General features: G+C 43.1%; 1 protein-coding gene and 1 long non-coding RNA gene across 6 annotated transcripts; one reads left to right on the top strand and one right to left on the bottom strand.

Moving 5' to 3' along the window:
* Positions 1–598: 598 nt before the first annotated feature.
* On the bottom strand, positions 599–23,946 carry LOC309534380. Of its 5 annotated transcripts, none has more exons than XR_014220652.1 (5): positions 14,876–17,226; positions 14,065–14,312; positions 9,730–9,858; positions 2,933–3,024; positions 599–1,616 (listed from the first exon to the last, which is right to left on the bottom strand). It is a non-coding gene; the product is annotated as an uncharacterized lncRNA (long non-coding RNA). The 5 variants fall into 5 exon arrangements; XR_014220651.1 differs by lacking the exons at positions 599–1,616; positions 2,933–3,024 and adding exons at positions 8,339–8,438; positions 23,839–23,946 and having other exon boundaries at positions 14,876–16,766; XR_014220654.1 differs by lacking the exons at positions 599–1,616; positions 2,933–3,024 and adding an exon at positions 8,339–8,438 and having other exon boundaries at positions 14,876–15,573; positions 16,550–17,226.
* R3HDML (R3H domain containing like) lies at positions 8,245–21,822 on the top strand. The gene is made up of 6 exons (XM_082226492.1): positions 8,245–8,374; positions 8,983–9,330; positions 12,018–12,136; positions 14,197–14,299; positions 18,796–18,911; positions 21,073–21,822. The coding sequence occupies exons 2-6, from the start codon at positions 9,070–9,072 to the stop codon at positions 21,203–21,205; spliced, it is 732 nt and encodes a 243-aa protein (XP_082082618.1). The 5' UTR covers positions 8,245–8,374; positions 8,983–9,069; the 3' UTR covers positions 21,206–21,822.
* Positions 23,947–25,462: the final 1,516 nt, after the last annotated feature.

Here is a 25,462-nt window from a genome sequence, read left to right as displayed (position 1 = left end):
AAACAGCAAACAGTAAAGGATGATTTTTATGGCATGTGGTAACTATCTCCCTTTAATGTCACACAAAAATTTTTATTGATGCTAACAAAATAAAACAAAATTGAAAGAAAAAGAAGTATCTAACGCCCTTCAAGTATTTATTTCTTCAGACTGTATGGGGGTGGGATCTCACCTTTAAAGTATAGTTTGGCATCCTGGTTGCTATAAGACTTCCACAGATATCTTTATACATTGTAGGGCTGGGCGATAACTGGTTTTCGATATCGCGATATATCACCAGCTAAACAGCACATACAGACAATTAAGGTAAGTTGTCAGTATATGAAAAGTATGCACCCAAAGAAGTGAAAATGCATTGTTTCAAAATTCAATACAGTAGTACTGCAAAAAAAAAACCACAACAGTCAATTTCTCTTGTCCTTCCTTTTAGGTGTACATACGGTAGGTATTAAATAGTAGCAAAAATCAGTTAGTATGTCCATTGGTGAGCATATACTGATAGCAGAAATCAACCATGTTATACTGCATTAGCAAAGTTAATAAATGGAAACCAACTTGATTCAAAAGTGCCCTCTTTTCTGCCCATCAGCAACCCTCAACTTTTGCATTATTATTATTTTTTCCAGAATTGCAACCTGCCACGCTCCCTGATACCATAGATCTAATATCACCTCATGAAAATCCTTCCAATTGTGAGCTATGGTGGTCCTTGCTGTTGCCAGTACACAACAGCAAGAACACTGTATACTAAGTGAAAATATAATTTTTAAAAGAGAGGGGGGACTTTCAGCAGTAGATGCCTTTGCTGTGTGCCAGGACACCTGGAGGTAAGGGCTGTAACTGTGAAGTAATACTTGACAGCAAGGTCAAAAATGTGCCCTAGGTGAGCATGATTTACTGACTCCAGTCCACAGGCATCAGGTGATACCAATGGATTTGGGGAGAGCGACTAGAATCATCAGGACAGAATTCAACTAGTGCATATATAGGGAATAATCCAGCCAAAGCTGAGCATTTTAGCATTGCCCTGAAATTTCAGTGGAACAAATCTAACCAACCCACTGAACCAGGTCTTTTGAAAAGACCTCTCCTGGCTAGACCATAATTAAAATAAAGTGGAAATAAATAGAAAAGAGAAAATAGCTGAGTAGGGGAAGAAAAGCTACATATAAATGGTTCACAGAAATATAGCAAGAGGGCAGTAGAAATTAGGCAGATCTAGGTAAAATAGAAGTTCCTGCAGACCGAGTTTCCAGACAAGTAGCCAGAAGACTTATTAGCTGTCTAACCCACTGTCCACACAACACTCCTGCCTCTCCTTTTTCAGGAAAATTCAAGTTGTAGCAAATGCCAGGAAAGGATATACAGTCATACCTCATATTACGGACACTTCAGGTTATGTGTTTTCAGGTTGCAGACCACGGGAAACCCGTAAGTACTGGAACGGGTTACTTCCGGGTTTCGCTGCTCGCGCAGAAGCACTAAGTTGCACTTTGCGCATGCACAGAAGCGCCAAATCATGTCGGCGCCTGCGCAGATGCGACGCTTCAGGATGTGAATGCTGTGGGTTGTGGATGTGCCTCCGTCACGGCTTACGTCCGCAACCCGAGGTTCCACTGTAGAGATAGATGTAAGAGTAGGAACAGTTCGGCAATGGAATAAACTGTGAACTCTTTTTCCTTGCAAGATTATAGATAATTATTATTGTTTTATTTATTAAATCTGTATGCCACCCTTCATCCGAAGATCAAATATAAAATGAGAACACAAAATACACAATAAAAACAAACAAACCAATAACCCCACTCCCACAAATAAATTGAAAAGTTCATAGAGTGTTAATCAGCCAAAGGCCTGGTTGAAGAGAAACGTTTTTGCTGATGCCTAAAAGATATGTACTGAAGGTGCCAGGTGAGTCTTCCTGGGGAGAGCATTCCACAAATGGGGAGCCACTGCAGAAAAGTCCAGTTCTCATTGAAGGAGCATATTACAATATAATTGTTCTATTATTGAAGGACATGCTTAAATGTTACATTGCAAATGGGCCTCTCGGAATGTCTAGCTTGGGCAGATAGAGATAAGGAACAAGGATTTCTTGTAATACCAGGATGAGGGAGGTTGCAGGAAGGAGGGAGAGAAGACCAAGACCTTATATGGTAATAGGAACTTATTATAGGTTTCGATTTCCCAGAAATCAGGTGACTTACAAGAAATCAGGTGACTTACAAGAGATCAGGTGGTATTCTATTTTGCAAATCTATATAAAGGGGCGCACTCTGACTACTGTGTACAGGTTGCGTACTGAACGCCCTGTATCTTTGTTTTGCATATGCACTTCAAATAAAAATCCTGTTAATAACCTGCAAGAGCGTTTTGCCGCTTTGTGTGAATCTGTGCTTCAGGGACCCAAATAGCAGATATGTGTGGTCTTTCATCATGTTGCCCATCCTCTGAACCTCTTGCGGCGAAGGCACCGGGCCTCAGATGGTGATCACAGGGCCCAGGTCAGTTCGTATGGGGAAAGGTGGTCCTTGAGGTATTGCAGTCCTGAGCCATTAAATCTTTATAGGTCAAAAGCAGCACTTTGAATTGGGCCTGGAAGCCAACTGGTAGCTAGTGCAGTCAGGCCAGGATTGGCGTTATATGCTCAAACCGTCTTGCCCTGGTGAGCAGCCGAATTCTGCACCAGCTGACATTTCCAAACCATCTTCAGATGGTTGCAGTAATCGAACCTACAGGTTAGTAGAGCATAGACAACAGTAGTTTGGCTCTTCCTGCCCAGAAAACATTGCAGCTGGGCCACCAGCCAAAGCTTATGGAAGGCACTCCACACCACTGAGGCCACCTGAGTCTCAAGTGACAGCAAAGGACCCAAAAGTATTCCCAAGTTATGAACCCGCTTTTTCAGAGTGTAACCACCCAGTAATAGTACCTCAGTCTTAGCTGAATTGAGCTTCAGTTTGTTGGCTCTCATCCAGTCCATATTGGGGACAAGACTATGGTCCAGCACATCCACTGCCACACCTGCAAATGTAAAGGAGAAGTAGAGCTGTGTGTCATCAGCATCTTGGTGACAACATAGTCCAGAACTCTGGATAACCCAACTCAGTGGTTTCATGTAGATGTTAAACAGCCTAGGGGATAGACTTGAACTCTACAGAACCACAAATTGAAGGTTCCACAGGGCAGAAGAACACTCCCCATGCATCACCCTCTGGAAATGACCATCCAAATAGGACCGGAAACACCACAAAGCGGTGCCACCCACCCCTAAGTCGGACAGCCACTCCAGAAGCATTCCATGGTCGGCAGAATCAAAAGCTGCTGTGAGGTCAATGAGGATTAACAATGATGCATTTTCCCTGTCTCTCTCCCAACAGAGGTCATCGTACAGGGTGACCAAAGCAGTTGCTGTGCTAAAATGGCCTAAACAAGTGAAAAGGATCTAGAAAATCAGTTTCTAGATTGAAGAGAAGATTGAATGAGTATATCTACCAAAGGGGAATTTCACCTCGGAGCTTGTCACCTCCAGAGTTTACAGTGTGTTTGCACTTGTTTGTGTTCCCATTTGATTTGTGAAGTCCACATCACGCTACCTTGAAACAACACTAATCTCAATGCTCCCCCATGTGAATTTGGGCTTATCCAATAAAGTTAATCCAATAAATTGAGGAAAATCAGGCACCAAACCACTTAGGGTCACAGACAAATCATGTCTGATAGGTCATTAGGTATAGAGTGGCATTCCCTAAATCTGGGAAATGGTGGTGCCTTAGATTTGGGATTTTTTGACTCCTTTGCTGAGCCCCACTCACCTTCGCCTGCCCCATTTCTGACATTCTTCACTCTTTGTTTACGCCACAGAAGAGGTGAAATGTTCACATTTGCAGCCCCTGCTTCCATACCTGATACACCACATGACAGGATGCCAGTTGGCATGGAGTAACAGAAACGCTGGCCAGGAGACATCATGTTTCTGTCTTGGTGGTTTAGAAAACACTGACCACTAACAAGATTGAAGGTTCAACGTGGGGCGGAGGGCCAGCAAAGAAATCACGTGAAATCAATAAACAAATGTAGATAACTGAAATAAACATTATAGTGGAATGTAAGGAAAAGGATATAAAACAAAACTGCGCAATAATACCATGACAACAGAAAAAGTATAACAAGAAATTTTGAAAGTTGTTGTTTTTGCAAAAAATATTTTTATTTTGATAGATATAATGTATAAATCTTTGGTCTTTTTTTTTTCTTTTATCATTTTCTTGTCTCTGCTTCAAACTTCTCTTTTTTACATATATTTTCTTTTTTTTTCCTTTTTTTATTTATCTCAGTAATACTTACCTTCATTGTATGTTTGTATGTTTGTATTTTAAACCAATAAATATTAAATAAATAAATAAATAAATAAATGTATCTAAAACAATCCTGTGAGATCCAGCAAATACGCTCGGGACATCTTGGTTCAACTTCACTGTAGAGGCCTAGTGTCACAATTTTCAGCACAGTCCCTGATTCTTACAGGGAGCATCAACTTTAATCCCATGAGGGCTTCAACTGTAGTTTCACAGTTTGACACCTGAGTGGGCTGAGTTCCAACAACATCTCCTCCCTGGAAACATTTGTTTGTATGCGCAAACACTGCAAAGTTTCAAGTTTTCAAGTTTGCTCAAAGTGGATCCATTAAAGAAGGGAATGTGCATTACAAAGATGCCTGTAAATGTGACATGAAGATTGGCAACACTGACCCCACTGTGTGGGAATCCCATGCTGATGACTCCAGTGACTGGAGACAGTCAGGTTGCGCACCTGTGGCAGTGGCCAGAGAAGGAATGATCGCTGGGAGGGGGAAAGAGAGAAGAAACGCCATGGTGCATCTGCAGTAGCACAACCAGACACCTTCATCTGCCCCAGCTGCAACAAAACATGTCTCTCCTGCATCAGTCTCGACAGCCAGAGCAAGCACTGTGGCTTCCAATGGTTTGTCTTCACACCCAAAGGCACACTTCTCCATTATCTCCCATGACAGACGGATGCCAACCAATGGGGGGGGGATAAAAAAAATGGTCTCATTATGTACTAGCATCATCAGCAGGCAGATAAGTGCTTTAAAACTGAACTTTAGGGACATAATTAGGGTACCAGATGCTGGGGACAAATAACAGGGAAGAGTTATTGTCAGGGTCGGATTTAGGTTTGATGAGGCCATAAGCTACTGAAGGTAATGGGGCCCTTTATATGTCCAGCTGTCCTTTGTCAACAACAAATTGTAGCTGTTTTTTGTGTTGAATATATGCTATATGGTAATTTATGGACCTAATAGTATCTAAAGCCATTTGAACATGCAGAATGTAGGCACCCTATATATAGAAATGAGCAAACCAGTGATTTTAGGGAGCAGACTAGCAGGCGGGGCCCATTACTTACATCATAGGAGCCTACACAACACAAAACACTGTTGCTGTATGTAGGTTTTATTTTATTTTATCTTATATTTTGGAAGTGTACATCCAGGGTGTTTTTTTCCTTTAAATTTTTTTGGGGGCCCCCAAGAGAGTGGGGCCCTGAGGTATAGCTTGTTTAACTTATACGTAAATCCGGCACTGGTTATTGTTTTTCTGCTTGCTTGTGAGCTTCCCAGAAACTGCTGGCTGGCTGCTGTTGGACGCAAATGCCTGGACTAGACAAACTTTTGGTTTGACACTGCAGGGCAGGACGTACCATCTTGCCAGGTCTGCAGACAACCTGGTATATTAGAAGCCAATTGTTTCTGCCTGTGTGTCAACCACTGAGCGCTCGTGGTGTGGTGACTGGCCAATGTGAAACGAGCATGGTTAGCCAGTTTGAAGATTTATCTCCTCTTCCTTTCTTTCTCTCTTTCTCCGGTCATTAAAAAAGAAAATTGGTTGGGGACGGCTGCTGACTTCAGTCAAACTGTGTGTGCTTTTTGGCTCATCGCAAAGCGCTCTCTGCAGATACCGTGTGCTTTGGCAAACAGGACAGTCTGGGCTGTAGGATATTACACTGGCAGGGATACAAAACCTACCAGTTCCTGGAATGTAGATTGTCTGGCAGGGTGCTGATTAAGCAGGCCTTTCAATCTGCGCCCAAGACAAAGCCCCATAATAAGATGTTTTCAAGTTAGCTTGCTTTATGGCAGTGGCTGACATCCACAGCTGGGCCCCAGTGGATCCAGACCACTCAGGCTGTCAAACAGAAACCAAAAGTCTCTTCTCAAACCTAATGTGTTTGGAAGGTTAAATGGACATAACACTGTGATATTGCAGGCTTCAGTGGCGACATGTGCTGGGCTTCATTTTGTCTCCTTCCAGGAGAGACTATAAATCATTAAATACAGTTAGAGAGCCCAGTCCCTTCAGGAAGTTTGGAGGTTATTTAAAAGAACTAAAACAGAGGTTCACAAAATGTATAAAATGCAGGAGAGGGGGCTAGCAGACAAGTCCAAAATGATGCCTGTCCAAGAGAGTTATAAAAATCAAAAGCGGTGTCCAAGAAGGCTGTGAAAAATCAAAGAATTTTTTGAAGTATTTTTTTTATTTTATTTTATCCATATAACCCAAATAACAAAATAGAATTCCATGAGACAAACACATAAAACTGAACCAAACTGAGGCTGGCATGGGATGTTACATTCACAAGAAGAAATTATATATTTCCTTATCCAGATATTTGCAATAAGATACAGGCAGGTGTGTGGAGGGTACCATCATAAGAAACGAGAAAGAGGTGTGGGGCACATGACTTGCAAGATATACAGATACATAGACCTATAACCGAAACCATCAGAGGCACAAGGAGTACGAAGAATAAAAGGCCCTACGTTACGCCAAGAATTTTTTTCAACTGATTAGATGTTACTTATACCAAATTTATTGAGAGTCTTGTGGAAGAGACAAAGGCAAATTTTCTTCTTTTAAATGTATCCAATAAAATCCCACCAAAATGAAACAAAAGATGTCGCCTTTGTTTCCCTCCCCTCTTCTTTCTTTCTTTCTTTCTTTCTTTCTTTCTTTCTTTCTTTCTTTCTTTCTTTCTTTCCAAGCAGAAACTGTACTGAAAGCAGGACCAACATGACCACCCTGCAAGCACCCTGAGCACAGATTGTCATAGCGCAATGAAAAGGATGTCTCTGCAGGAGTCCTGGCTGTTAAGTTGTGGGCGAACATATCAGACGACACAGCGATTCTTCAAACAGCTCTTCTTTATTCAGATGTCAGAACAGAACTGAGCTGAAGGGCTCAGTCAGCCTGCTTATATAGAGTTCCAGTACAACAGTTACTGTAGCAACTTTCTAAAACTATCCAATCACTGAATGCCATTTTCGATCCTTCATTTGCATACAAACTATCCAATCAGTGAACGTCACGTTCGATCCTTCATTTGCATAACTATCTACAGTATCCCCCTGCTGGCCCAGGGTGAGAACTTCAATACATAACATTGGCAATGTGCATGGTGGCAACAGCAGCATTTGAAGGAAGGGTAAGCTCAGCATCAGTGCCTTTCCCCATCCCAGGAAATGCAATACCTCTACTGCTGGGATGACCAAGTGCAGATCTAGGAGAAAGCAATTAGTTCAGTCGCGGAGCTTCTAGAGTGCTGCAACAGGTGCCTCAACTGTGAAGTCCAATGGAAGGTGGAGGGGCACCAGATTTTGGCGCCGCACATGGCACCTCTGAAATTTGAGACACCAGGTGTCCTGTGTCACCTGCCACTGCTGGAGACATGCACGTTCTCCTGCATTAGGTCTGACAACAACCCTAGGGACACAGGGAGCTGCCTTATAACGAGTCATACTATTGGTCCGTTTAGCTCAGTATTCTCAGCAGTGAATGGCAGTGCCGTTGCAAGCAGGGTTCTCTCCCAGCTGTACCTGAAGATGCTTGAGACTGGACCCAGGACCTTTTGCTCGCAGACTCTGTCACCGAATGAGCCTTGTCACTTCCCCAAAGTGCAGAAATTCTCCTAAATTAAATGCATGTTGCCCCTGGAGAAAAACTGATCTCAACTTTCAGGGCATAGGCTTCCATTTACTTGCTCTTCACAGCTTCCCCTACCTCGAAGCTCACAACAAGCAGAGACACTCGGTAGAGACGGAGCCATGTGTACACAGGGGAAAGGCCATAAATTGCTCAGCTGGACCCTTTTCAAACTTGAGGATGTTCCCGAAGGGAAGAGATCAGATGCGGATTTCTGCGTCAGATTGCCATCAAAGACTCTTTGGGCTTGGTTGTGTTAAATCTCTCTGCCACATGTCCCTGAGAGCAGGTTGCTTGCAAAGGTCAGTCTCTGAGTTTACTGCTGCAGCGGCAACTAACAATTCTCAGCTGTTCTTGGCGCAGCCTTCAAGGTATGTAGTCTGGGAAATGTCATCTCAGCTTCTTTAAGGACTATCTTAGAAGGCTTTTCTAGGACTAAAAAAAGAGAATAAAAAGTCTTTGCTATTTTTATTTTTGTCCTCTTTATGAACAGAAATGAAGCAATAGGGAAAGAATCCTTTAGCCTTTTGATTTCCTTAATCAACTTTTTATTTTAATGTATTACTGGTTTCTTCTTGCTTATTGCAATAACTTTGCCTGATGGACTGACTATCTGCAAAAACTCTGGGAAGTTGGTGAAGCTACCATAAGAAAATGGTACTAATTAGCACCCCTCTGACAGGTCCTTGCATATGTTTGGAATGGGATTTTTTTCCTGCAAAGATGGGGGGGGGGCAGGACTTTTCTTTTCTAGAACACCAGCAATAAATAAAATACCTCTGGAGATTTCACAGCTGGTCTTAGAAATTTAGCTCTGTATAAATGCAGCCTAGCTAAACTCATTCACTCCTGCTCTGAGTAAAGTTTTCTCTGGGTGTCTTTCCAATCGCCTTTTCCATCTCTGATGACATTCCTCCCCACCCCCAAGGAAAGGCAACAAATAAAACCGAGTCTCTTCCTTTTCTTTGTATACACACAGAAGCCGGAAGGAAAAATATTTGCCATATTGATTGCCCTTCGAAATCAAAACTAGAGACTCAGAAGGGAAAAGTGTGCAAATCCTAAAATGACTCTCTTGCATGTGCACTTATATTTTACTGGTTCGGTCTTCTGGATGATGCAGAAATCCAGCTCCTACATGCTGCCCAATACTACTGAAGTCCTTTACCCAACCAGGAGCACTGAGGCAGGCCATACATCTGGCCTGGGTGTACCAAGGACTCGCAGGAAACGTTATATTTCCCCCCGGGATATGAGCGTGCTTTTGGACTACCACAACCAAGTGCGGGCACAAGTGTCTCCACCAGCGTCTAACATGGAATATATGGTGAGTTTCCTTTGTGCTTGCTTCTGATGGTGGGTGGGAAGGAACAATGACCACTGAGATGTTATGCAAAGTAAATATGGCACCTGTTTAGTTCCTTTGATGCTTATACATCCACCGGCACCTCAATGCTCCAGGAACATACAAAGCTGCTATATACTCAGTCAAACAGTTAGTCCATCTACCTCAGTATTGTCTACCCCAACTGGCAATGGATCTCCAGTGTTTCAGACCTTCTGCATTCATATCAGATGCTCTACCAATGAACTAAGGCCTTTCCCTTGTCATTCATATTTCTGAAAATCTACCACATATACTTTGAAGGAGGAGGAAAGGAGCAACAGTGTCAGATAAGCAGTGTGGTTGGGCTGCCTTGCAGCTAAGCATTTGCGAAGAACTTACCTCAAGCAGAGCAATTTTTCCACAGGGGTTTGTTTAAAGCGGCACACTAGATTATTGATTGTGTTTTGTTTGGTGTTCTGCTGAGCGGCGAATGTAGGATGAGGTTATGTCTTTTTGAGGTTCAAGCACCTAAAGACAACGATAGAGAAAGCAAAAGGTTTCTTTGCAGAGAGAACAGCTCGTTGAGAGATGAGAGCAAGGCACACACACTCAGAGAAAAAGCTGTTGTTGTTTTTACAGAGCACAGTAAAGCATCCTCCTGCGTTTCAATAATGCAACCCACAAATGGCATTCTTTTATAAAGTTACAGGGTGGAGATTATGAACACGGAGAAATGAAATGAAAAGCCCACAGTTTCAAAATATCAAGGTCCTTACTGAAGTAAGAGCAAGTTACCTTTCAATGAAGCCCGTTTCAAGCTCTTCTTTGGAAAAAGGAGGGGGAGGGAAGGAGGCAGCAGAGAGCAGAGTCTTCAGATAGCCCAGAGAGTGTCCTTGGCAATCCCCTTAGCAACAGTTCCGGCCCAAAATTGCAATACTGCCTGAGGGAAAAATCTTCAGTGTTTTAGATAATTCCGCATTAAAAAAAGATAAAGGGACCCCTGACCATTAGGTCCAGTCGTGGCTGACTCTGGGGTTGCGGCGCTCATCTCGCTTTACTGGCCGAGGGAGCCGGCATACAGCTTCCGGGTCATGTGGCCAGCAGGACTAAGCTGCTTCTGGCGAACCAGAGCAGCGCACGGAAACACCGTTTACCTTCCTGCCGGAGCGGTACCTATTTATCTACTTGCACTTTGACGTGCTTTCGAACTGCTGGGTGGGCAGGAGCTGGGACCGAGCAACGGGAGCTCGCCCCGTCAACGGGGATTCGAACCGCCGACTTTCTGATCAGCAAGTCCTAGGCTCTGTGGTTTAGCCCACAGCGCCACCCACATCCCTCTAATTCCGCATTAGGCTCATTCTTTAGCTACTTGCATATCACCACTTTTTGGGAGCCTGGTTCACAGTGTAGGGTCCCAGTGTGGCGTAACGGTTAGAATGTTTGACTAGGAGCTGGGAGAGCGGAGTTCGAATCCCCACTCAGCCATGAAGATCACTGGGTGACCTTGGGCCAGTCACCATCTCGTAGCCTAACCTACCTCACAGGGTTGTTGCGAGGAGGAGAGCCATGTGCAACACCTTGGGATCCTTGGAAGACAAAGGTGTTATATAAATGCAATAAAATAAATAAAAATAAACTCCATGTAACTCTAGCATGCTTGAATCTAATTGGTGCATGAGAAGGGGCATAGGACGCTGATATAGGGGCAGAGGCATCTCTAGGGTGCCTTGGCAAGGAGCTGTGCCAGCAATAGCCACATTAGAAATTACTACCTTTTATGCATCCCAAGTAATCGAAGCGTCTGGGGTGAGGGAAAGGAGAGAAGGAAGGGCAGAGAAAATGCACCCCTTTGTCCTGCAGTACAAGAAGGACGGGAAGCTTCTCCCACATTTGATCTTGCTGTGAGAGCAGTGGCACGTCTTTTAAACCCTATTTTGACTCGTTTTCATTGTCTGGTTGCAAATTACCTTGAACGTCTATGAAAGTGCATAAATTAAAACAACAACAATACCGGCAGGCTAAGCATGTTTGAATGCTCCCCCATGTGAGAAGACCACCTGAGCATGGAAAGTAAGCAACAACAAATCTGTTTATTGTGAGGACCATGCCTGTACACAAACATCGACACAACAATAGTAAAAAAATATTAAAATTCATTAGATACTATGCCAACAAAACCTTCATCCCACAAAATAGAAAGAGAGGGAAAACAAGCAACGAGTTAAACAGACGATGAAGGGGTCTTTGCATTGTCATCCATAAATCTTTCCCTGGCTTTCATGGCCTTCATCACAAAAACCGCTACCACATGGGTAATATGTGGGTTTGCATCAACTAACAAGAATTTTAAGTAAGCATATCAGGCAGAAAGTTGGGCATGTCAGACTGACATGCTAGATTTCCAAGTGCTGGAAGATTTTCAGATGAAGTACCGTCAGGCAGGTACTTTCCTAGTCTGAAATGAAGCTGTGCTGTTTGACTTGCTATTTCTGAATCTACTAGCCTATGACACTATATCTTCCAAGGAACAACATTTATGCTTATGATATTTCTCTTGCTTGTATGGCATATATTTTGTTAAGTGTTTGAGAGATTGACTGAGCACTTTGTTTTACCTTGAGCAGCAGTAACTCACTGTCTGTTGTGTGTTCCTTCTCCCTCCCGCCCCCCTGCCTCATATCGACTAGGTGTGGGATGAGAGGCTTGCCAGATCTGCAGAAGCCTGGGCAAAACAGTGTATATGGGACCATGGACCTCCACAACTGATGAAATTCATTGGTCAAAACCTTGCCATTCACTCGGGCAGGTAAGCAGTGTCTTCTGGGAATGCTAGGTCTATAGATGTTGCATTAAAGATGTTGCACTGATTGTACAAATGAACACCACTGCAAGTATACCTCTAAACAGCTGAGAGAGTCTTTTGTCCTGCCCTTCTTTTCATGGATCAAGTGGGCTATATTTGTTTTAAGGGATTTCTAAACAGTGCACAACAGACGCGAGTGGCGCTGTGGGTTAAACCACAAAGCCTAGGACTTGCCGATCAGAAGGTTGGCGATTTGAATGCCCGCGACGGGGTGAGCTCCTGTTGCTTGGTCCCTGCTCCTGCCAACCTAGCAGTTCGAAAGCACGTCAAAATGCAAGTAGATAAATAGGTAAACGGCGTTTCCGTGTGCTGCTCTGGTTCGCCAGAAGCGGCTTAGTCATGCTGGCCACATGACCTGAAAGCTGTACGCCGGCTCCCTCGGCCAATAAAGCGAGATGAGCGCTGCAACCTCAGAGTCGGCCACAACTGGACCTAATGGTCAGGGGTCCCTTTACCTTTACCTTAAACAGTGCACAATGTAAAAAATTGGCATGTGTACTGCAAAGGAAGCAAGCATGCTATCAACCTCAGTGTTGCCTCCATCTCACTCAAATATTATGGGTGGAATTCAGTGTAGCACTAAGGAGGTTGCTGCATCTGTGAAATAATTTCTACTTGCCTGACAGAGTGATCTCCCCTCTCCTCTTGCCAGAGTGGATTTCAGGGAGGCATGGGGAGTGTGTAAAGGAAGGCAAGTTTTAGGAAACCCTTTTTGCACTAGTTTCCCTTAACACTGATTATACATATTGAAGTGCTGTTTTCTGACAGCAATGGTAAAAAAAAAGTCATTTAGGTCCAAGGTACATGTTACCAGAGATGACTTGACACACCAGTGTGTTGTGTGTCCCTGTGTTTTTGATAAATACATGTCATATAACATCAATGCCTAGGTTTCGTCTGCCCTTTCCCCCCACTTCAGTGGCTGTCTCTTGCAATGAGGGGGGAGACACTAACACAAATAAATCGTTTTAGATTCAGGTAGGTAGTTGTGCTGGTCTGACGCAGTCTATCCATCTATCTATCTATCTATCTATCTATCTATCTATCTAAATGTTCAGTAGCTCCTTAGAGACCAACTAAGTTTGTTCTTGGTATTAGCTTTTGTGTGCATGCACACTTCTTCAGAAGGCATCGTGTTTGACATGTGCATTGCAGGGGGTTAGACTAGATGACACTTGGGGTCCCTTCCAACTCTACACGTCTTTGATTCTGTCATTCATCATTCATTCATCATCATTTTATTTGTATGACACCTTTCCATAGTTAAAACAATGCTCAAGGCGGTTTACAACATGACAAGATTTACATGATTACCAACATAACAAAAGTCATAAACAATAAATAAAACACATCAAAAAAGTACACAACCAAATGGAAAACAATTTCCACATAAATAATAAAATCTAAAACTAAGAACACAGTATTAATCAACCACAATTTAAAAGGACATATAGAAAAAATACTGTGGTACCTCAGGTTAAGTATGTAATTCGTTCTGGAGGTCTGTTCTTAACCTGAAGCACCACTTTAACTAATGGGGCCTCCTGCTGCCGCCGCGCCGCCAGAGCACAATTTCTGTTCTCATCCTGAAGCAAAGTTCTTAACCCGAGGTACTATTTCTGGGTTAGTGGAGTCTGTAACCTGAAGCGTATGTAACCTGAAGCATATGTAACCTGAAGCATATGTAACCCGAGGTACCACTGTAAAAGCAATTTAAAAACAAAAACGGAGCCCTCTCTGCCCAGCAGGAGTAGAAGAACTCCTTTATGGAGCCTGTCAGGCCCTGCCCCAAGCCAGGAGGGGAGAAGCAGTACAGGGCCTTTCAGGCTCCCAGCAGGTCAGTCATGCTTCCTTTTCAACTCTGTGCTTACCAGGAAGAGGTGGGAAGCTTTGATGGTTGGAGGCATCTCCTCACCTTCCTGCATCACATAGTTTGGGCCTGGGGCATCTGTGCTTGGATAGGCAGGTTTCTTCACATTTGCGTTGTGTGTGACCCTCTATAGGTACCGTTCAGCTTTGGACCTTGTGAAATCTTGGTATTATGAGAAGCACCATTACTCCTTCCCTTCCAAATGCAGTGGCCCTGTCTGCAGCCATTATACCCAGGTACAGTATATTCCTGTAAGAGACAAAGAAACAGTGGTTGTTGCTCAGGTAACAAATCTTATTTGTTTTTAATAGCACTTTCCTTAGATGCTTCACATCCCTTGTTTCAAGAATCACTACAACAAACCTAAATGAGGCCAACAAGCTCCACCTCCTCCAATGCTGAAGGTTTGTGAGCTGAGAACGAAGGATAACGTTTTGCCTAAGGCAGACCAAGAGAGTTGGTGGGAGAGATTTGATGTGGACCGGGGACAATAGTCCCTGCTTTTAATTGTGATGCTGCACCAACATAATGGTGCATTTCTCAGCAAGAGGGATGGGGCAGAGGTTCAGGAACAAGGAAGCTTCCCAAGAGATCATCTTCAGCCATGCTCTAGGGCAGGTGTGGTGAACCTTTGGCCCTCCAGATGGTGTTAAACCACAACTCCCACAATCCCTAGACACTTCGTGGGGCTGGTGGGAGTAGAAGCTGAGTCGCAGGTTTGCCAACCCTGTTCTACGGCTGCTGGTTCATACTAAAGAGAAGTATTTCTACCTCCATCGTTGCCAACCCTGGTCCTTTATATTGCCACTCACCACTGTCTGCAAACAATCCAAATGTACGGTCTAAACCTCAGCTTCTTCTCTGAAAGCATTGCCTGTTTTTTCCATTGTCCCATCCGGCACAGGAAAGGTTTTCAGTTCCAGCTCAGCTAGATGGCTGGAAGAAGAAAAAGAAATCGTCCACACAGGGACATGGAATGTTTTAAGTCACTATGATGAGGATCTGTTACTTAGACAAACAGCTTCTCTTCATGACTCAGGAGACCCTTCTTAACATCTCATGGCCTCTGTCATTCCCTAACAAACCACAAGTATCTGTGAGGTTTTTTATGTTTTTTAAAAAACAACAACAAAAATGACAATGAATATATTTGCACCATATAGGGCTTTCTTGGGGTTTTATTGAGCATTTATCCTGGTTTGCTTGCACAAAGTTTATGCGGAGGTTAGACTATGTCTGGTCCTGACTGAGAATTCATCCCAGGTTGCATATAGTCTATTGATCATTTTTTCACCTCACACTTTCCAGTGCTTTTCCCTGGATCTGTTCCACTGAGGCTGCAGTGCAAATTAATCCTCTTCAATTGTGCAAACCTAAATTTCTGGCCTGTGCCTGAATCCTTTCCGCAAAGGGCAAAATATAGTCTGGGCAAACTGTAACCAAACAGATTTGTTATAGCATAAGTTTTCATGGTCTGGAATTTACTTCATCAGATGCCTGGACTTCCATCCTAAGTTTGCAGGTATATAAACATGAAAATGTTAGCAGTGAGAGAAACGTAATGCAAGAATTCAGACTGTGGCGATTGTGTTAAAGTTTAAATGGATATAAAGTAATTACAGTGACCATTCACAAACCAGTGGCGATGATGTCACAAACATCCTGGCCTCTTAAAAGTTAATTAACATACAGTAACATAAAAACTTGTTAACTTGAGGCAGGTTGCAAGTGATAGAACTGAACTTCTTGATAGTTCAGCGGTTCCATGCTGGAGATTTCCATCCCATAACTTGAAAACTATAAGGCATAGGAAGTTTTTATTCACACCACTGACTTTGACATGTGAAATAACCCAGTACAGCAATTTTATTCAAAATCTGAAATGTATATATATTTAAAATTGTGACAATCTGTCACAACTGAACCACCCCACTGAAGAAGATAACAGTGGTTACCTAGACCTTTTGCTGGTTGCAGAGGAGACACCCAACTGTAGGTCTGCCCGTGTACATGAGTGCTCCTCCAGATCACAGTAATGTGATAACATTGGAAAAAATGCTACAGAACTACTGCTAAAGCAGAATGATCTGTAGACAGTCCAGTATATGTAAATCCACCACTAAATGTACTTTTTATTGCATCAATGACATGTTGCAGAATACACCCAGGAAGGAAAACTTCCTTCAGTCTGGAGGGGCCCTTGATATTAGTTGGCCCTGGGTGCTGGAGAGAATGGTCCACCTGGGGCTCTGAGATCTCCTTTGCCTGCCTGCCTGATTCTCCTGATCCTTCTCACAGAGTAGCTGATGTTGAACAAACAGCACCTCAAGGAAAGTGAAAGCCCTTTCCTGCCTCCTTCGCAGTGAGTCATCTCTGTGGTGACAAGATGTTTCTGAAACATCTGGCACCTCGGTGAATACATCCCCTTCATTTGCTCATCCCCAAGTATGAGTGGCCAGCCAAGGTGGAAAACCGTCTTCTCCCACCTGGTCTGCGGCAAAGCATTTCCAACCCATAATGAACAGTGTTCCTCACATCTCCAGAATGTTCTGCTCTTGTCTCTGGAAATACCCAGCCCCACATATTTGTCTGGGTGTCTGTCTGGTTCCTAGACACCTTTTTCTCCATTTTCCTGAAGGTTCATCTGTCTCATTTCCAGTGTGTTGTGTCTGGAGAAATGGCAGTTAAGAGACAGGAGGCAGACTAGAAAGAAGAGGAAGAAGGAAAAAATGAACACCTGCTTCTTAAAAAATTAAGAATTATATTCAGCTGCTCGGAGGTAGCACATCTGCTTTGGGGCTGGGAAGAATTCCCTGTCTGAAACCCTAGAGATCTGCTGTCAGTGTAGACAATACTTAGGTGGATGGACGGATGTTTTGATTCAGTATAAGACAGCTTTATATCTACATTCATGCAATTAGCAATTTTGTGGGTGGCTTTCAAAAAGAAACCTGAAGATGCAGCGGACCCTTGGGACCCTGGTTTGGGGTGGTCTTTAACTCTTTCTCGCTTAATGCAGTCTGCTACAGACTGTCCAGCTACACAAGCCTTTGCATCCTCCAGATGTTTTGCATGGAGCTTATGGGAGCTGTAGTCTAAAACATATGGAAGGCACCAGGCTAGGGAAGCCTGAGCGACACACATGCAGCTCTGACACTTAAATTTTTTATCAAGAACTCTGGCCAAAAGTTTCAATATAAGGAATAATTCCTACTCAAGAGTTGAAATGAAAAACGTGTGTATTCTGCTAAGAATAACAGTTTGAAGCTAGTAGTAAATTTAAACACAACGTGTAAGTACGATAGTTTTAAAGTAATGGTAAGTTTGGATACAACGTTTAAGTACAAAAATAATGTAGTTTCAAATATACAGTGATATAGTACAAAGGTATATGAACCACAATTGTTTTATACAAGTCTCAATAGCAGTCAAAAAGAGTCCACATTATATAAAATCAGAATAAGGAATAAAGAATAAAGGATCAAATGGGGCCAAAAAGGAGTATCCGGAGTGTGAATCAGATGTACGACTCAGTGGTGGTGACCAGGACAGGGCCCTGTTTCGGAGTACACGCCTTCTTCAGCTCGGTTTTTTGACGACTATAAATCAGTTGGAAGTCTGTATCACTTAGTTCTTTTATGTTTCTTTTTCAACATGCGTCTTAGATAATTGCATCCAAGTTTTCTTGCGTTTCTCTGGCGTTTTCTATTAGGAGCTAAGTGATACAGACTTCCAACTGATTTATAGTCGTCAAAAAACCGAGCTGAAGAAGGCGTGTACTCCGAAACAGGGCCCTGTCCTGGTCACCACCACTGAGTCGTACATCTGATTCACACTCCGGATACTCCTTTTTGGCCCCATTTGATCCTTTATTCTTTATTCCTTATTCTGATTTTATATAATGTGGACTCTTTTTGACTGCTATTGAGACTTGTATAAAACAATTGTGGTTCATATACCTTTGTACTATATCACTGTATATTTGAAACTACATTATTTTTGTACTTAAACGTTGTATCCAAACTTACCATTACTTTAAAACTATCGTACTTACACGTTGTGTTTAAATTTACTATTAGCTTCAAACTGTTATTCTTAGCAGAATACACACGTTTTTCATTTCAACTCTTGAGTAGGAATTATTCCTTATATTGAAACTTTTGGCCAGAGTTCTTGATATATCCTTTTCAGTGCAGTTTCAACAAGAACTCCAATTTCTTTAACTTAATTTTTTTAGCCATTGATAGACCATGCCTTCATATAAAGGTAAAGTGACCCCTGACCATTAGGTCCAGTCGTGGCCGACTCTGGGGTTGCGGCGCTCATCTCGCTTTACTGGCCGAGGGAGTTTCCGGGTCATGTGGCCAGCATGACTAAGCCACTTCTGGCGAACCAGAGCAGTGCACGGAAATGCTGTTTACCTCCCCGCTGGAGAGGTACCTATTTATCTACTTGCACTTTGACGTGCTTTCAAACTGCTAGGTTGGCAGGAGCAGGGACCGAGCAACGGGAGCTCACCCTGTCGCGGGGATTTGAACCACCGGCGAACCGCCGACCTTCTGATCGGCAAGTCCTAGGCTCTCTGGTTTAACCCACAGCACCACCCGCGCCCCATGCTTACATATACTTAAGGCAAAATCCCATAGTCATGGATGTGCCCTAACAAGGACAAATATTCTGGTTTCAGGTTTGCCATTTTCTTATAATAACTGGTTTATTGTGTCTCAAACAGATGGTGTGGGCTTCTAGCAACCGAATTGGCTGTGCCCTCCATACGTGCACCAACATCAATGTGTGGGGCAGCACATGGCCCCGAGCAATCTACTTAGTGTGCAATTATGCCATCAAGTAAGTAAACTGGGGCAGGGGGTTCATCCTGGAAAACACAGCAACTTTGGGGCAGAGTAGAGGCGGAAAGCTGGAAAGCTACCTAGTACAGAAAGTCCACTGGTGGACTGCGGGACATTTTCTGATGAACTGTCTAGTGCAGGGCTGGCAAATGCGTTGCTCTCCAGGTGCTGTTGGACTCCAACTCTCAACAGCTCCAGCCCTCATGGCCATTGGTCACAGATGATGGGAGTTGTAGTCCAGGAACAACTGGAGGGCTGCATTCTCCCCATCTCTGGTATAGAGAAACTGAAACCTCACATGAGAGTTCCAATGGTGGGGTAGGAGGTATGTGTAGAAGCAATACGTGAGGTGCAATATTGGATAGGAAGAGCTGGCCAGAGGAGAAAGGGTGAATCGCCGCTCCCCTTGCCACTCCTCTTTGAAAAGATATGTCCTCCCAAAGGACATTGAGGCATTCTTTCAATACAAGGATGCATAGTTTGTTCTTTGGTATAGCTGGGTAGATGACCGTGCACATTAATTTACTGTACCCTAAAGCCCAAATTTCCAAATTGTGCACCAGATACAGGAAATTAGATAATGCTGCCTTCCCCAGAGTTGGCTGATCACAGTATCTCTGCCTGATTTACTGTTATGCTATCTTCAAGTCAATCTCTCTTGCGCATGGGTAAATGCTGCTGTGTGTCTGCACTGTTCCTGTTACAGACATGCAGCAGGTTCATCTTGGTCAGGGGTAAGCAACCTAAGGCCCATGGGCCACAAGCAGCCCACGGGGGTTGTTTAACTGGCCCCCGAGCATCCCCCGAACTGAGCTGCCCACTCGACGAGTCCCTGCACGCTGCGTTAAACCAGTGCAGCACGGCATGGGGACTCACTTCTGCGGTGCTGGAAATCACATCTGTGCACGCTCAGATGCCAGAAATTATGTCTGCGCAAGCTGAGGTGCCGTAAATTGTGGCCGCACACACTCACGATCCGGCCCACAGAGGGATCTCAGATGGAGTGAACCGGCCCAGGCGAGGTAAACCTTACCGACCCCTGATCTTGGTCATCTGCATACTATCCCTTGCTTTTTCCTGTAGGACTAATTGTGGTTGTTAACAGTCATCAGCAGGTTTACCATACCCATTGAGTCCATCACCCATCTCCTACTACCCTTCTGAGAAAAACCTCACCCTCCCACTATATATAAGGGTCTGGTGACTTCTGGTACAGTGGACGCTCGGGTTGCGAACATGATCCGTGCGGGAGGCATGTTCGCAACTCGCAGCGTTCGCAACCCGCAGCGCCATGTCTGAGCATGCACGGGTTGTGATTCGGTGCTTCTGCGCAAGTGCTGAGACCCGGAAGTAACCCTTTCCAGTACTTCCTGGTTTGGCAAGGTGCACAACCCAAAAACGTGCAACACGAGGTATGACTGTATCTGAAGAAGTGTGTGTGCACACGAAAGCTTATACCCAGAACAAACTTAGTTGGTCTCTAAGGTGCTTCTGGACAAGTTATTTATTTATTTATTTATTTATTTATTTATTTCGACTGCGTCAGGCCAACACGGCTACCTACCTGAATGCAGCAGGTTCAGTTACCCCCATACATGACCTCTGTTGCTTCAGTTATTAGTCTAGGCTTGCTCTTCTAGGCATGCGCAGATCAGTGATTCATGCAGAAACATAATTCATTTATGGAACTTACCGTATTAACTGTGTTAGAGGGCTTTAAAAGGAGATAGGACAAATTAATGTTGAGTGAGGTCTATCAGTGGTGGCTACCAGTTATGATGGCTATATGCTACCTCCAAAATCAGAGACAGTTTACCTCTTTGAATGTGGGCATCAACAAAGGAAGAGGGCTAGAGCCTCAACACTTTGGTGCTTGGGTCCCTAGAGGCATCTGGTTGGCCACTGTAGGAACAGAATGCTGTACGAGGAGAACTTTTGGTCTGATCTATTAGGGCTCTTCTTATGAGCTGCAGGTGGACTCCTCAGAGATCAGGTAACTCTTATTCAACTGAATAATGAAACAAGCATAAGAACATAATAGATAGCCGGGTCTATGGTGGGTAGGCAGCCCTTTGGGAGGGTGTGCTAAGAGTGACGTGTGATATCCAAGTGTCCAGCAATGAAACAAACATGTCTCGTGCCTCTTTTTCTCTTTCCAGGGGAAACTGGGTGGGAGAAGCACCTTACAAAATGGGGAGACCTTGCTCAGCCTGCCCACCTAGTTACGGAGGAACCTGCAGCAACAACATGTGTTACTCAGGACTCAAATCCAATAAAGTGAGCTGGTTCTGAACCAGGCATATGTGCTCTGAACGCCAACACAGATCCTCTGGAAATGACAGAACCGCAGAAGCGTGGCACCATGTACAGCAAATTGTAAAATAAGTTGATTATTTATGCACATGAAGTCTTTGGCTGCTGCTCTATCCCTTTCATTTGGAACCCCACCCATAGAAGTTTCAAGTATATTTCTTCTCATGACTATATACAGGTATATCTATATATATATAAAGGGCCTGCATTTGCAATAGTTTTCTATAGGGAAGAGGTTCTTAAGCTTTGCTGTATTTGTGTGTTCTTACAATATTTGTTTTACATTGTACCCACCACATGGAAGCCCATTTCAAGGGCTTCTCAGTTTTTGTTATGTCAAAACAACTAATTGCTCTGGTGCTGCTTCTCTCAGTGTTCCTTGCAGCTAGAAAACAAATCAGCACATTTTCAAGGTAAGAGCAGTGTTGGAAACTCCCACTGTTCTAGGCACATTTTGCGACAGGGAATTTCATTAGTACAGCGCCTAAGATTTCAGATTAAAACTGCAGAGTGGAATGAAAAGAGGATCTTTTTCTGCCTCCCCACTTCCAGCCACTCTCAGAAGACTGGAAGTATGGCTTTCTTTCTTTCTTTCTTTCTTTCTTTCTTTCTTTCTTTCTTTCTTTCTTTTTGCAGTCTTCAGATGAGGACTAGACCATGTGAAAAATGGACATAATATTTTAGCTGCAGTTCATTCATTTTCAGCTTTGTATTCTCGTTATAAAAAAGCGCGCCTAGACATTCCCTTGTTGCACCCATAACCTAGGTTTAAGGTGCCCTTTAGCTCCTAGCTTTCATATCTCAGTTTCTAACACTGGGTAAAATAGGTGGGTTTTGACCCCAACTCACCACTATCTAGGTCCTGTAGCACACACACAACCCTCCATGTTATCAAACTCCCATCAGCCCCGGCCAAAATGGACAGTGGTCAGGAATGCTAGTCCAACATCAGGAGGGCCACAGGTCCTCCACCCTGATTTAGGCACCACATGAACTATTTTAACAGCGTCCCTCATCCAGTTTCCTGACTAGTTCTAAAGCAAGTGTGATGCTCTCATAATTTATTCCTCCTCCTGTTAGCATATTTTCATACCTGATTAAATCTTCCCTGTCTATGTAACCATCATAATTGTTAAATTTGATAATTGCCTTCTCCCAAAGCATTTACTATAGTCAAAGTTTCTTTAGCAAATGTTGACTAAAGCCTTTTGCTTTGGTTACTCTCTTAAACAACTCATAAAGCGATCAGTGGGATGGCATTACTATAAAAGCTATGGGGCTGGCATAACTCTGGGCCCACTTTGTGGGGATGGTTAAGAAAACAGGGAGCTCAAATCTCTCTGTATGTTCAAATCTCTACTGTAAACATCCCATTCATCCTTCCATAAGTCGTCGTCGTTGTCTTCTTCTTCTTCTTCTTCTTCTTCTTCTTCTTCTTCTTCTTCTTCTTCTTCTTCTTCACAAGACTGCAATAAATTCTTTGGTTCCCAAACCACTTGCGTATTTCTTCTTTATTTGAAAATGTAGCTCAATAATCCTATACACTAGCTGAAAGCAGGTACCTTCCTTCATAAGACATATGATCACAAGCTGAACATGAGTCAGCAGCGCAATGAGGCTGCAAGGAAAAGGCTAATGGATTGCAGGCTTTGCTAATGGAATCATGGTTTCCAGTCAGGAGAAATAATAGTTCCAATTCAGTCTGCACTGGTCAGACTTGTTCTGGAGTACTCTCATTCAGTTCTGGGCAATGTATTTCAAAAATGATATTGACAAAATGGAAAGCGTTCAGAGGATGGCAACGATGATAGTCAGGGGTATTTAAAAAGTAAGTCCTATGTGGAGTGGTGGACGTAATTGCATTCTTTAAATCCCCAAAGAACTGTTGCATAGACAAGATTCAACACAAAAAGTGGGACTAGACCTAATGGGCTTTAGTTACAGGAGGTTAGATTTGGGTTCAACATTAGGAGAAACTTATTGATGTTGAGAGCAGTTTGACCGTGGAACCAATTGTTGGGGTGTGTGTGTGTGTGTGTGTGTGTGAACACTTTTTGGCTCTACAAACCAGATCTGTATTAGATTATATTAAATACATAAATAAAAGTTCACATTGATCCTGAAGCGAACACCTTACAAGACCCAGCGGGCTTCTTTCAACTAAAATATAACTTTTAAAACCCATGGGGTCCTAAGTTGTTTATTTGGCATAGGTGACAAAAATTAGGGTTTGTTTTTTTACAGCTATGTAGGTGTGAGAGGCAAGGGATGCAGGTGGCGCTGTGGGTTAAACCACAGAGCCTAGGACTTGCTGATCAGAAGGTCGGTGGTTCGAATCCCCGCGATGGGGTGAGCTCCTGTTGCTTGGTCCCTGCTCCTGCCAACCTAGCAGTTCGAAAGCACATCAAAGTGTAAGTAGATAAATAGGTACCACTCTGGCGGGAAGGTAAATTCTGTGCGCTGCTCTGGTTTGCCAGAAGCGGCTTAGTCAAGCTGGCCACATGACCCGGAAGCTGTACGCCGGCTCCCTCGGCCAGTAAAGCGAGATGAGCGCCACAACCCCAGAGTTAGTCACGACTGGACCTAATGGTCAGGGATCCCTTTACCTTTACCTTAGGTGTGACAGGCACAGGAGTCCAGAGAGAGCAAAAAGTTGGCAACTCATGTAGACAGGAAGGAGCCAACCCTGATTCCCCTTCTACTGGGGCTCTTGCCATCCTCCCTGCTTTGCCTAATAACTGCCTTTCTCCTCAACTGCCATGTCCTTTTGTGACATCAGAGGCAGTCTGTTGCTAATGGCAACAGCTAGGGAGGCATCAGCGCAGCCTCCCTAGGCCTGACAATTGTGGGGGCACCTCAGCCGTTAGTTTATTGTTAACAATATTTACAACCCATGCTTCATGTGTACTAATGGGGAGGGGGGGTCACCCCATAAACTCATATATTTGACCTTCCATTATCTGTTCTTGAAGAATGGACAGTACAGGTCTGTACTTAGAAGAAGGAAAGCCTCTCTCACTTCAGAGAGCCCTGTGGTTCTCTTCATTGTTTTTAAGTGTGGTCTTGAGAAAGCTTCACTGCCTTCAGACATCTCCAAACACAAAATGAGGGGTATCTGACAGCATCACCCAGTTACCTCCACCAGCTTCTTCCTGGCAACTTCAGCCACTAACTTCAGCCTGCCAACTCCCACAGGTGTCATCTATTCAAAAATATCCACCGGTTTCCTTTCACACATCACATTCACATAGGGGGAAGTGGGGCAGATTGATGCAGAAAAATTCAACCTCATATTTTATGTAACAAAAATGAGTCAAATAATAAAATTTTTGGCTTGATGCATGGCATAACTAATCAATATTATAATAGCAATCCAAAGAACCATTAAAGTTAGAAGATAATGAGAATATAATGAACTTCAGTAAAAAATGGGTTTTGCATCATTCTGCCCCACCTACGGGGCACTTTGATACAAAGCGTAAATTGTATGAGAATGGTAATTATTTGCAAAAATTTAACGAAAAAGCAATTTTTATTGTGAGAGATCATAATCAACCTTACAATTTGTTGTTTAAAATCTAAATTACGTATCAAAACTAACAGTGCTTCACACGTATCATAGACTTTATGGCAGGTTTTCTTAACAAAACATCAAAACTTATGTTAATCTTTCCTCAAACACCTATCCATTTTTTAAAAAAACTTTGAAAAAACTTAAAAAGTATAAGAACTCACATTAGGTAGTCAAAAAATAGTAATTTAAACAAAATGCTTATAAAAAAATTAGATAATTGCTTAACTTTTAGTTTCTGTTGCACATTATTATATCCACTTAAGTCAATAGAAAAAGTATAAAGAGATGTTCAAGATTTGCCCTTTGGGAAATTTGGTTTTGGCAACGGCAAAACAACATCCTTGAAATCAATGTTTGCCTTATCTTCTACAATGGGGAAAACAAACATACAAAATCCTGTTTTTTTCCTGAGATATGACATTTGATAATCAGTCATATTATATTTAGAAATGACTTTGGCCACGTAGTAAACAACAGTTTTTTTCTTTTCAGATTAAATGGGTGTAGAGATTTCATGCAAACTTGTATATTGGGGCACTAGTGTATACTAGTGGGGCACTTTTATATGTATCAATGTGCCTCATGTCTTAGTGTATCAAAGTGCCCCATGGACATTTTCAAAAAAACTAACAATTATTAATAAAACCACTGAATTTATTTAA

This window comes from Podarcis vaucheri, assembly GCF_965113315.1.
Source record: "Podarcis vaucheri genome assembly, chromosome: 6".
NCBI classification, from domain to species: Eukaryota; Metazoa; Chordata; class Lepidosauria; order Squamata; family Lacertidae; genus Podarcis; species Podarcis vaucheri.
This window is presented reverse-complemented; position numbering and strand designations above follow the sequence as displayed.

Coding starts and splice junctions, on each gene's coding strand:
- R3HDML (XM_082226492.1), top strand. CDS start 9,070: ATGACTCTCTTGCATGTGCACTTATATTTTACTGGTTCGGTCTTCTGG. Junction 9,331..12,017: donor CGTCTAACATGGAATATATG/GTGAGTTTCCTT, acceptor CATATCGACTAG/GTGTGGGATGAGAGGCTTGC. Junction 14,300..18,795: donor TCTGCAGCCATTATACCCAG/GTACAGTATATT, acceptor TGTCTCAAACAG/ATGGTGTGGGCTTCTAGCAA.